The sequence below is a fragment of the Lepidochelys kempii genome, chromosome 4 (assembly GCF_965140285.1).
Source record: "Lepidochelys kempii isolate rLepKem1 chromosome 4, rLepKem1.hap1, whole genome shotgun sequence".
NCBI classification, from domain to species: domain Eukaryota; kingdom Metazoa; phylum Chordata; order Testudines; family Cheloniidae; genus Lepidochelys; species Lepidochelys kempii.
Window position 1 is genome coordinate 115,514,377 of NC_136383.1, and position 12,536 is coordinate 115,526,912.

At 43.5% G+C, this 12,536-nt stretch overlaps 1 protein-coding gene across 5 annotated transcripts in view; it reads right to left on the reverse strand.

Annotated features, from left to right (window-relative positions):
• STX18 (syntaxin 18) overlaps window positions 1-12,071 on the reverse strand; it is a 118,397-nt gene extending 106,326 nt beyond the window's left edge. For 4 of the 5 annotated variants that reach the window (XM_073342518.1, XM_073342517.1, XM_073342516.1 and 1 more), the window contains exon 1: window positions 11,830-12,071. In XM_073342518.1, the coding sequence (XP_073198619.1) occupies window positions 11,830-11,991 (162 nt within the window). In that variant the 5' untranslated portion in view covers window positions 11,992-12,071. The remainder of the gene's footprint in view (window positions 1-11,829) is intronic. The other variant, XM_073342519.1, reaches the window with a different exon arrangement.
• Between the last annotated feature and the right edge of the window lie 465 nt (window positions 12,072-12,536).

The following is a 12,536-nucleotide window of genomic DNA, read 5'->3' on the forward strand; positions in this document are numbered from 1 at the left end:
CTGTTAGTCAGAGAAAGGAAACCACTTCGGCCTGCTTCTGTATTCAGCAGATACTATGGTGAACAGCATTCTAGAAATGCCCAAGACAAATAGGGTATCCCTCCCTGCCTCATCATGATTTTCTTTTTTTACATCACCATAGTATAAAATTAAAATGTGGGACATATGCCATACACACACATAAAAGTTCAGGCCTACCTCCCCTCCCCTCTAAAATAAGAAAAGGGAGAAATGAGAATATTCAGGTCTCTCCTGAAGAAGAAAGAGAGCTGAGGTATTCTCAAAGCAAGCAACATCTGGGGAAAAAAAACTCCCCAGTGGACAACTCTCCAAAGAATGAAGCTGGTTTTCTATTTGCTCAGCTAAATTTCAAATTTCATTTTTGTCTTTTTCATGAGTTCTTTAATTGCAGAATCCAAAATTGCCAACAATATTAACATAACAGAAGTGGTCAAAATGATCGGCCCATCCTACTCCCAAAATTTAGAGATACAGAACATCTGCCAGAATAATAAATAAATAAAGCATAACAAACAAAATTCACTAACCTAAAAGTTCTCTAGGTTTTTCCTTGCTTTCCCTTCTTCATTCCCTTTTTTCTCCTCCCATTTCAGACCCATTCTATCATTCTCCATGCCATTTTCTGTTTTCTCCCTCGTTTTCTCTCTCTCTCATTTGTCCTATTTGTTCTGTCCCTCTCCCTACTCTGTGTGTTCAACTATCTCTCCTCCTCTTCTGTTCTCTCTAGCTCTCTGGATCTCACTCAGTATTCCACTTTATCTCCAGTCCTCCCCCCATCTCTCTCTCTCTCTCTGTGCCTGTCTTTCCCTATCACTTTGTTCCTCCACTTAAGTTCACTCCCCTTCTACTCTCTCTGAGGCTCTCCCCCCACTCTCCTTTCTGTTTCCCCTTTTCCTGGGGTTCATCCCTTGCCCCAAGTGTGGCCTGCTGCTGAGGAAAGCAGGAGGCAAAATCCTCCCTTCTTCACCAATCCACCATGTGCTAGAAGCTTGTAACTGAGCCTCTGTTGAACCTATCCTGTACTTGTGGCAAGATGTCAAGTCTGCAACTCAGAGGAGAAGCCAATTCAACTGCTAGCCAGCAGCTGAAAAGAGTTTACAGTGGCTCTAACTCCATCAACAGGAGCCTAGGGAGTTCCTCCCATAGTTAAAACCCAGTAAAAAAATCCCCTTCCCCCTCTCATCCAAAAAAATCAGTGACCCAGGGACATCAAAGTTAGCCCTGGAAGACTGAAATGGGAGGATGGGGAGGAATGAATATCCTCCATCACAGAGGGCATATGCCCTCAGAATATTGAGTGGCAGACTTGGAATACTTTTGGATGCTTCACTGCCACTGGATGGTGGATTAGCCACAGTGGCAAAAATGACTAGCAACTCGGGGGGGGGGGGGGGGGGGGCCAGAAATCACCGTAATTTTCAGCCCTGTCATTTTATATTGAGAAAACAACTTATACAATGGGGTTAGGAGTTTACTTTTCTTTCTTTTTTTTTAAAAAAGGTAGCTGAATTTGAACTGAAATTTAAGAGATCCCAAAAATAAGGACACTCATAACTACATCCTCCAAAGGCTAACCATGTATACTTGCCACTATTTCTTAAATTAATTTGGCAGAAACAGTCACATGGGGACCATTAGTTGATTGAATTAAAGCTTTTTATTCTACTCTGAAATCATTAATATCTTTCCTATATCATTTTCTCTTATTGCTTTTCACTCTTTCTTCTCCAGCACTTTTAATATGACCTTCATAGCTTCCCTCAACATTTTAGGACAAAATTCTTCTCTAAGAAGAATGGAGGGAATGCAACGGGGGAGGGAAGGGGCAAGGGGGGATGGAAATAAAAAATCAGGGCGAGAATAAATCGGACACCACTTTCAACCTCAGTTATGAAGCAGAATCTGACATTCATACTGGAAAGAGATGCATTTAAATTGTGCTGAAAAAAATTTACAATTTGGAATCAGTCAAAAGATAAAAGTTTGTGTACAAGTACTGTACAAAACACAGCATTATCAAGGAATATGTTATGAAATAATGAACTTTTTAACAGTTAGAAGAGGGAGAAATAAATCTCTTTTTTTCCTAATGACCTCAGCTATGAGCTCAATTTATTAGACTCTAACTCATTGCCACAGTAAAAAAAAAGTGAACTGAAAATAACTTGTAGTCCAAAATTGGTCATATTAATTAATTTCTACTAAAGAGTATAATTTGCAATACCAAGAATATGATATATTACATTTTCAGGCATATGTTCTCTTTTGGGAATTATTAGGTAACCATTAGAGTCTATAAACTAAACAGTAAATCTGTTTAGGATTATATATATAAGGATTCTAACAACTTCAATTCTGACATTTTTGGCAGTATTTGTTGTCCCATAGTATCTCTCTGAGTGAGATTTTGTAGCACTAGTTCTTATGGTGTATCTCATCACAGAAAAACTAATTAACTATGATGAAACAGATTCCGTTCTGATGTTGTCTCAATTTTCTCATAGATTTAAATGAAATTAGTCTCATGAGCAGAGGTTTTCAGGATTAGGCCTCATCAATTATTATATCCTACAGCAAGCCTGAATTTTTAGCAAATACAGTACTATATTAACATACATAAAGTGATAAGGAACTCATGCCACTATGATATCAGTAGCTTCCCTTAATCACCGATCTAATTTTCTAGCATAGACCAGTCCTCTGTCTCATCCACCACAGAAGCTGGTCCAATAAAGGAGATTATCTCACCCACCTTCTCTCTCCTATATCCTGGGACTAACATGGATACAACAACACTGCAAACATTATGAAACTATTGCAATATTATGGGTAACAGCTATCTTGTTTGAAATCTAGATCCAATTAGCTAGACTAGCAGCGTTCTATTTCTGCCTGTTGTTGCTGCTGATTACATATTGGGACTATGTCCACAAATGTTGTTCTCAGACCCCCTTCAAGTCAGTAAAGAATAGCCTGATGGGATTAAAGCATCTACATTTTGGCCATTTGGTTTTACCATATAACAAGTCCAAGAGACTGCTTTGCTGTAAGTGTATGCATGATTTTATTTTTGTTTTTTAAATAAGTGGAAAAACTGTCACCACTGCAATGCTACAGGACAATGAGAACTGTCTTTTACCAATGGCAATATATCAGGAACGGCAGGTGGGTTGGTGGTTAAAAGCTATGTTAGACACGCATATACACTGTCATTTGTTATGGATTTGTAGTAAAGTGTAATTTCAGACACTAAACCGCTGAGATGGGGAATTTTTCTTTTCCTCCTTACTCAGTACCTGTATAAAGAAGTCTAGCATATTCTTGATGCGTACACTGGCCCATTATGGCAATTCTTTTTTAAAAAAATGATTATATCATCATGTAAACTGAAAACACCCCCAACCACATGAATTTTATGTGCACCAATATGAAGGTGATGTGTCACACATCATTCCATATTGGTGCCATTAGCAAAATTCATTCCACACAGGGACGTAAAAAATTAGAGGGAATACTGGTGTTTTCCTTCGTCCACGTGTCTTACTAGTAACTGGGAGACCCTGACACATCCCTTAAAAATGGAGTCTTCAAGGACCCCTACAAAGTGAATATATACTATTGTCTCATAAACATCCTTCTTTTCAATTATTGGAAGGGAAAATGAAAAACAAACTTGAAAATCTTCTGTAAAGTGGTAACACTGATATCCTGGGAAACCTAGCTGTGGTAACAATCTCTGTGACTAGTTGTGTTTCATTCCTATACCAATCCAGCAAATATTCACTGGTGATGAGGCTAGGCATCTTCCCCATTTGGATATCTCTTAAAGCTTCTTGAATGTTTATGTACCCATTGCACTGCACATTATATCCTTAGCTCTACTATAATTTCCAGTTTTAATCATTATTGTGATTAATTAACCGATTAATCCTTTTTTTGGGTTTCCCTTAATACTTGGGAAATAAGAATTGTACTAGGGTATGCGGGGTATTGATAATCAGTGGTTCACAGTCGTGCTGGAAGGGCATAATGAGTGGGGTCCCTCAGGGATCAGTTCTGGGTCTGGCTCTGTTCAATATCTTCATCAATGATTTAGACAATGGCATAGAGAGTACACTTATAAAGTCTGTGGACGATACCAAGCTGGGAGGGGTTGCAAGTGCTAGGATTAAAATTCAAAATGATCTGGACAAACTGCAGACATGGTCTGAAGTAAATAGGATGAAATTCAATAAGGACAAATGTAAAGTACTCCATTTACGAAGGAACAATCAGTGGCACACATACAAAATGGGAAATGACTGCCTAGGAAGGAGTACTACTGAAAGGGAACTGGGGGTCATAGTGGACCACAAGCTAAATATGAGTCAACAGTATAACAATGTTGCAAAAAAGGCGAACCTCATTCTGGGATGTATTTGCACGAATGTTGTAAGCAAGACATGAGAAGTAATTCTTCTACTCTACTCTGCACTAATTAGGCCTCAGCTGGAGTATTGTGAGGGAAGGGGGATGGAGAAGAAAAGGGGATAGGGGAATCACGGGGGGGAAGGGGAATCCTGGCATGCAGAGTCCCCTCGGCAGCAGCTGGGGCTCTCCCATTAAGCAGGCCCATTGAACCCTCACCCTGACAAACCCTAACCCCTACACATGGACCCCTCCGACAAGCCCCCCAGCCCAGAACCCCACTGAGCCCCACTCCTCCAGCATCCAGACCCCCCCATGAACCCCCAGCCCGCCCTGCCAAGCCCCATCTCCCCACACCCAGACCCCGCCGCTGAGCCAAACCACCATCACCTGGATCCCCTGCAGAGTCCCATAGCTCCTGCACCCAGAACCCCCCATGAGCCCCTGTGCATCCAGATCTCCCACTGAGATGCCCACACCCAGACTGCCCCACACAGAAACCTCCCACCCCAAACCTAGATCCCCTCCACACTTGGATCCTGCTAAGCTGAGCCTGCCCACCCACACCTGGTGCACATGACACAGAGGGACGGGGCCCTGGGGTGTTTCTGGGGAAGGCCCAGCCCTTGCACTGTGTCAGGGTTAGGTGCAGCCTCACTGCCAAGTCCCTGTACTGGGCGAGGTGGGGGCTTCAGGGTGATCTCCCACCCCAATGCAGCCAGTGTCCTGTGCTCCCCACTGCCATGCTGGAGCCACATTTATTTATTGACAAATAAAATGTGCAGAATTTTGCAGATTTTTAAAATATTGTGCATATACTTTTAAATTTTTTGGCACACAATTCCCTTCGGAGTAAAGGCGGGTGTAGTACCTCTGGACTGGCAAACTAGGGGGTCCCAATCTTTAAGAAAGGAGACCAGAGTATGTGTTCCAACTATAGGGGGAAATCACACTCCTCAGCCTCCCCTGCAAAGCCTATGCCATGATGTTGGTGAGGAAGCTATGCCCATTAGTTGAACCTCGGTTTCACGAGGAACAATACAGAGTCCGTCCTGGCCGTTGAACAACAGACCAGCTCTTTGCTCTCGTGAAGATATTTGAGGGGTCATGGAGTTTGCTAATCCGGTCTACCTTTGTTTTGTAGGCCTGCAGAAGGCATATGACCACATTCCCTGAGAGGTCTTGTGGGAAGCATTGCAGGAGTTTGAGATGCCAATGCCACGTTTGCATACTATCTGGTCCCTCTATTCTTGGAGTGCGAGTTGTGTCTGTATTCTTGGCATTAAGTCAAGTTCATTCAAGATGAGCATTGGACTCCGCCAAGGGTGCAACTCGTCCTCAACTCCCATTCGTGATTTTCATGGACAGGATATCAAGACGCAGCCAAGCTGTGGAGTACATCTGGTACAGGGACTCGGAGATGGCATCTCTGCTCTTTACAGATAATGTTGTCCCTGCTTCTTCAGACTGTGATCTTAGATGCACACTCAAACATTTTGCTGTCAAGTGTGAAGCGGCTGGGATGAGAATCAGCACCTCCAAATCGGAGATCATGGTCCTCTCCCGGAAGAAAGTGGACTCTTCTCGCCAGGTGAAGGGGAAGCAGCTGCTTTAAGCAGCTGCCTTAGTGGAAGAGTATCTAGGGGTCTTGTTCACAAGTGGTGGTAATTACGAGCGGGAGCCTGACTGGTAGATTGGAGCAGCAGCGACACTAATGCAGGCACTGTACTGGTCTGTGGTGGTGAAGTGGGAGCTGAGTTCTTGGATGAAGTTCTCAGGTTACAGGTCAATCTACATTCCCATCCTCACCTATGGTCATGAACTTCGGGTAATGACCGAAAAGGACAAGATAACAGGTATAAGTGGCGGAAATGAAGTTTCTCTGCAGGGTGGCTGAGCTTACTCTCCTAGACAAGGTGATGGGCTCGGTTATATGGGAGAGCCTCAGAGTAGAGCCACTACTCCTCCGGATCGAGAGGAGCCAGCCGAGGCAGTTCGGGCACCTGATAAGGATGCCCCCGAAGAGGCTTCCTTTGGAACTCTACCGAGCAGGTCCCACTGCGAGGAGGCCCCAAGGCCAACCCAGGACACACTGGACAGATTATCTCTCTCATCTGGCCTGGGAACACTTGGGAACACTTTTAGAATCCCTCAGGAGATGGAAACTGTTGTGGAGGAAAGGGAGGTCTGGTCTTCCCTACTCTCCATGATACTGCCACGACCCTCACTGGGAAAAGTGGCATAAAGGAAAAAAGTGGAAAAAGAAGAAATGTAAAAAGAACGTCACGTGACACAGAACATACAACATATAAAACTATAAGGCTAGGCAGGTGGAACCAGAGTTTTCCAAAGCAAATACAATGAACAATTTAACATAGTAAGCTGAGTGAGGAATATAGAAAATGCTATTGGGGTTAGTCAGTGGGAAAAAAGACATACGCTGACTGAGACCAACTGTTGATTCTTAAAAGAAAAGAAAAAAAATGTTTGAGTTAGTAACTGCACTTCAGATGAAGTTCATCCAGGACTCTGTTTGTCTTGAATGACTGTAACAAAAGAAACACTATTAAACAAATGATTAATTTTTTTAATATACTTAATTCTTTACTTTACCCAAAGGACTTTATAAGTTTTATGTTTGCCTTTCCCCCCTACTTTCTCATATGTGTGCAACCATATGTTGTCTGCTTGCCATAGGACTTTCACCATTGCCTGTCAGCTTTTTAACTTAGAACCAAAGATGATAAGATTAACTTACTTTACATATTTAAAATCATGAATAAATTTAATTCTTTGACTGTTAAGGCAAATAGATTTAGTGGAATTCTTTTAAAAGCCTATTAATTTTACACATGCCTTCCTCTTTAAATGGGGTGTGACGTTCCTGAAGTTTTTCCTTTGTATATTGCAGATTGTAAACTGTTGACACGTTTAAGCTGCTCACATGTCCAAACTGCAATTTTACTTGACCATTTTCTCTGTTTCTAGCAAAAACTTAACATACATGTTTTCATGGATCTGGGTGGTATGAGGAATCCAACATCATATTTGCTCTTCCATGACTTAACACAAACTTTTTAACAAACTATTTGAGAGATCTATAATAATTAAAATTACCAGTGGCCGACATTTTAACAGAAGAGTTCACCAGAGTGAAGGAGGGGGAAGAACACAAATCAAGCTCATCATTATCCTCTTCCCAAAGAGGCAGATGCGGAAAATGCAGCAACAGTGACAGTGCCCTTACATTTCCTTAAATTCTCTATAGTTTGATAGCACTCTCTCCATTTGGGCACATCACTACGCATTTTGTCTTCTCACGACACATATTCTGTGTTGTTTTTGGTTTCTCGCTGTCCCAACACTGTGATTGATTTTCACGAAGAGCACTGGCCACAGCCTTTTTTAATCTGTACTTTTAACTGTTTGCGGGACTAACACCTTTTAACTTGTCCCACACACAAGACCGTTAAATATAATTCTTCAATACATAATCCCTTTTTATGGAAGTTCTTGTATTTCTGTTTTTCAGAATATTACTCTTAAAAGTCTTTTCAACTATGTCCTACCGTTCTTCCTTGGCTAAGACTTTTGTATCAAATCTCCCTCTGTGAGAGATTATAAACTGTTTGACATATTCCTTCATTATGATAATGAGAACTTATTTTCTTACCTGTTTTGTTTTTTTTTTCCCAATCCCACAGCTAGGGGCTCCCTACAACCTCGTAGGCCTTGTTAATACTCCAAAAGTCTTTAGGTCACAATCCCAAAGACCCAGAAGTGGCAATAAGAAATCCTGGACTCATCCCCATCCAGGAAGTGTAAGGTGGTAAACAGAGTCACAAGTCCACCCAATTTAGGCTTACTCAATTTTCACCTTTACTTATAGAATTTCAGACAGAATTATCATCATTCATGGTGACTGAACATATATTTATGCCAGATGATAAACAGATAAAACAGAACTGGTAGGGAGTCCCAGTTTCCACACTGCAGAAAGTTCTCCTCTATTTCATGACGGTCATCGCCACCTCCGATCTCTGGTCTGGTATTTCAGCCCCTTTCCTTCAGTTTCTGATCCAGTGTTTCTCCAATTTAGGCCTTGTTCACCTGGATCTTTTTGTACATTTTCTCATTACATTTTTATAAACCTTTCCCCAACCAACATTAAGCATTTGTTTTAAGTAACCTGTACAATACACATGCTCAAGCTTCAATTTACACAGCCTTTGCTGTGTAAACTGAACCCTTCCACACAATGTTACCTTTGTCCTGTCAGCAATAACATCGTTTTAAGCAAATTAGCAATTCTATACAAAAAGAGAACCAGCAAAACCACACTCATGCCATCAAGGCCTTGACTGAAATGTTACCTCATCTAAACTCATTTACTATCCATAATTATAAATGATTAAAAATATAACTAACAATGCTCTCAATCTTGCCATTTAGCCATTCTTCATATTTATTTTTCAATATCATAGTTCAGTACGTGTGTATTATCATGCCTGGTGGGGTGGAGTGGGGAGCAATTAAAGAGCACTCGGACCCCAAAATGTCAAAGCTATTTAAAATCTTCTTTAAATATGGGTTTTCAAAGGCCTTTTTCACTCAAAGTCTACCCTTATGTTTACAAATCATTACAACACACACACACAATTGGTAATTTTCTCTGTGTTGTATTTTGAGAGATGTCTTAATTTTAGAGCCTTAATCATCATTCCCCAACAAGCTCCAGCAACTTTGCAATAGCTCTGCTGAAGTCTGAGATTAATCTGAACTAACTATCAGTCTAAAGAAGACAATGATTGTGGTACAAGATGTGTTGACTGCACCAGAAGTTTTACTAACTAGCACCACTCTAGAAGTTCTGCACAAGTTCTGTTATCTAGGACCAACTGCATCGGATAACTTCTCTTTTGACAATGAGCTTACTGCTCATATCAGAAAGGCAGCTACTACATTCGACCAACTGATCAAGTATATGTGGAATAAAAGGAAACCAACATTGATCATCAAGATATGGGTCTACCAGACATGCATTCTGAGCATGTTTCTGTATGATGGCAAGATCTGGACCACCTACAGCAGGCACAAAAGAAGGCTAAACACCTTTCACATACTTTAAATATCAAAACTCATGACTCCAAAGAACTTGCGAAAGCAAAAATTACCAAGTCTAATTTGCAAACACATGACAACTCCATGAGCTTGTTCATCTGTGCCGGATTGATGACTGACATACTGCAAAAGGATCTCCTGTATGGAGAACTTGCAGATGCCCCAAGGTCACTGCACAGACCTAGCCTCAGGTTCAAAGACATTTGCAAGAGGGACTTGAAAACTTTCATCATTGACACCCCAAGCTGGGAAGATGCAGTAGCAACAAGCCACACTAGAGGACTGCACTGCACCACAGAGTCAAAGAGGCTGAACAGAGGTAATTGCGAGAGAGAAAAGGATGTTAGATGGGGTGGGATCTAAGTTACTACAGAGAATTCTTGCCTGGATGTCTGGCTGGTGAGTCTTGCCCACATGCTCAGGATTTAGCTGATCGCCATATTTGGGGTCAGGAAGGAATTTTCACAGTTTTAAGTGATTTAAGATGAGAGATTTCCTGGAGACAAGCTTCCAGTTTTGATAAAGTCAAATTACCACCACAATTTTATCAATTATCTTAAACTAACAAAATAGTCTTTAAATGGGATTTTAATTTAAGAATATTTCTACCTATGCTAGACTGTAAAAGCTCAGTTTATAAAAAAAAACTAGATAGAAAGATCATTACTATTTTTAACAAAAATATTTATTTCAGAGACTTTCTCACTCCCACCTCTAAATCCATTCTTCTGCAAATCACTGATACTGTCAAAAGTAAAATATTCCTGTGACATTATGCCAAAAAGTGCAAAAACTCTGCAGATACCTTCCAGCAAAAGTGCCACAACATTTTTATTTCTTAATAATACATTTTCTCTCTAATATATATATTTTTGTTTCCAGTAACTGCAGGTTATATATTTCATTTATATATATCAGGTCACTTCACCTCTAGTGTATGCAGGTACAACTCCACTGACTTCAATATTTAAACCAGGATTGAATTGAGCCTATTAAATATCTTTTTTAAAAACTGCAACTCCAGAAACAAACATTTCTCTGGTTGTTGATTTTAAAAAGTGGCAATTCATTAAAGCTGTTCAAGCTTTTAAAGATGGTTGGAATTATAGACTAAAACCCAAAGAGGGAGATTAATGAACAGAAGGCAGGTAAGGTTGTCAAGAGGTTCATGGTGAATACAATTTATCACATGGTTATGACGCTATACCTGTATGGTGTGTAACATTTACCTGCACACAGAACATATACATAAATCTGCAACTCAGCTCTGCATGAGTAGCGGTCAAGAAAACCACTGACAGTGTCTATGGCCCCAATTCTGGAAAATTAATTATGCACATACTTAAGTTTATTCATGTGAGTAGTTCTAGTAACTCCTATGCCACTATTCATATGAGTACATTTACACTCATGCATAAATGTTTGCAGGAGCAGGGGCTATAGAAAGGGAGATGACTTGGTGTTTTTGGAAATTTTGGTCCTTGCAGGCAACAGAATCAGCGCAAATGAGTACAGACTAGAGGCTATATAACATCACCAGAGACTGTACTACGTGTCATTATTATAAGCAATATGCATGCCTTACTAAGGATCTGCCAACTCACTTGGGGGAGGGGTTAGTTTTAAAGCGATAATGTCAACCTGGAAACTAGTCTTTTTTTTTTTTTTTTTAAGCGTTGAGAGCAGTTTTAGGTTCTCCTGAGTCCCCACACCAATTGCTGAGCGTTTTACAAGGATACTGTTTGCTATTATTTTATTTATTCTAAGGTTTTCTTTCTCTCGTCTTCTTGCGTGAAAGTCCCACACAAACCACAGAAAGTCAACGGCCACCGGGCAGACTTCTTCAGAAGCGCCCGGCCAGCAGCTGGGTCTTCGTGGGAACGGAGCCTTTTAAAAGCCTCCTCCTAAAGGCCGCAGCCTGCCCTCTGACCCGCGAGGGCAGAGCCCTGCCGCCAGCCAGGGACTCGGCGGGCACCGCAGCTGGCAGGACGAGGGGGTTACAGCGGGGAAAGAGAGACAGCGCCCGGGCGGGCGCGGGGGTTGCCAAGTGCACGAAGTAAAAGGAGGAGAAGGAGAAGGAGAAGGGAGCCCCCCCCCCCCCCAGCCCATCGCTGCACGGCACTCATCTGCGGGTCACCTGGAGCTGCGGAGGGGGGCTGGGGGCTCGCGGAGAGGCGCCTGTGCAGACGGGGCGGTTGGCTGTGACTACTATTACACCCCCCCCCCCGGACGCCTGGGTCCCCTCCCCGGGGCAGTCCCGACGCCGGCCCCCGCACTCACCACCTCGCGGGCCCGGCAGGAGAAGTCGCTCTTGGGCCGCTGGCTGCCCCGCTTGAGCAGCTCGTCCCTGGGGCTCTCGCCGGCCGGGACCCCCAGCGCCTTGTTCCGGGTCTTCACCGTCTTCACGCTGGCTTTGAACAGCAGCGTGATGTCCACGGCCATGGCGCTCCGCTCCCGCCGGCCCGGCCCGCGGCCACCGGCTGCCAACCAGCCAGACCGGCCCCGGTCCCTGCGCACAGTCCTCCCCGCGCAACTCGGCCCGCCGCGCGGGGTTCCGCCGCCTTATCCGGCCGGCCCCGGCGCCGCGCCAGGGGGGAGACGCCAGAGGCAGCCCTAGTCCCAGCATGAGACCCCCCCCGGCCCCCAGGGAGACCCTGCACTGCCCCAGTGTGTGTGTGTGGGGGTGAGCCCCCAGGGAGACCCTGCACTGCCCCAGTATGTGTGTGTGGGGGGGGGTGAGCCCCCAGGGAGACCCTGCACTGCCCCAATGTGTGTGTGTGGGGGGGGGTGAGTCCCCAGGGAGACCCTGCACTGCCCCAATGTGTGTGTGTGTGGGGGGGGTGAGCCCCCAGGGAGACCCTGCACTGCCCCAGTGTGTGTGTGTGTGGGGGGTGAGCCCCCAGGGAGACCCTGCACTGCCCCAGTGTGTGTGTGTGGGGGGGGTGAGCCCCCAGGGAGACCCTGCACTGCCCCAGTATGTGTGTATG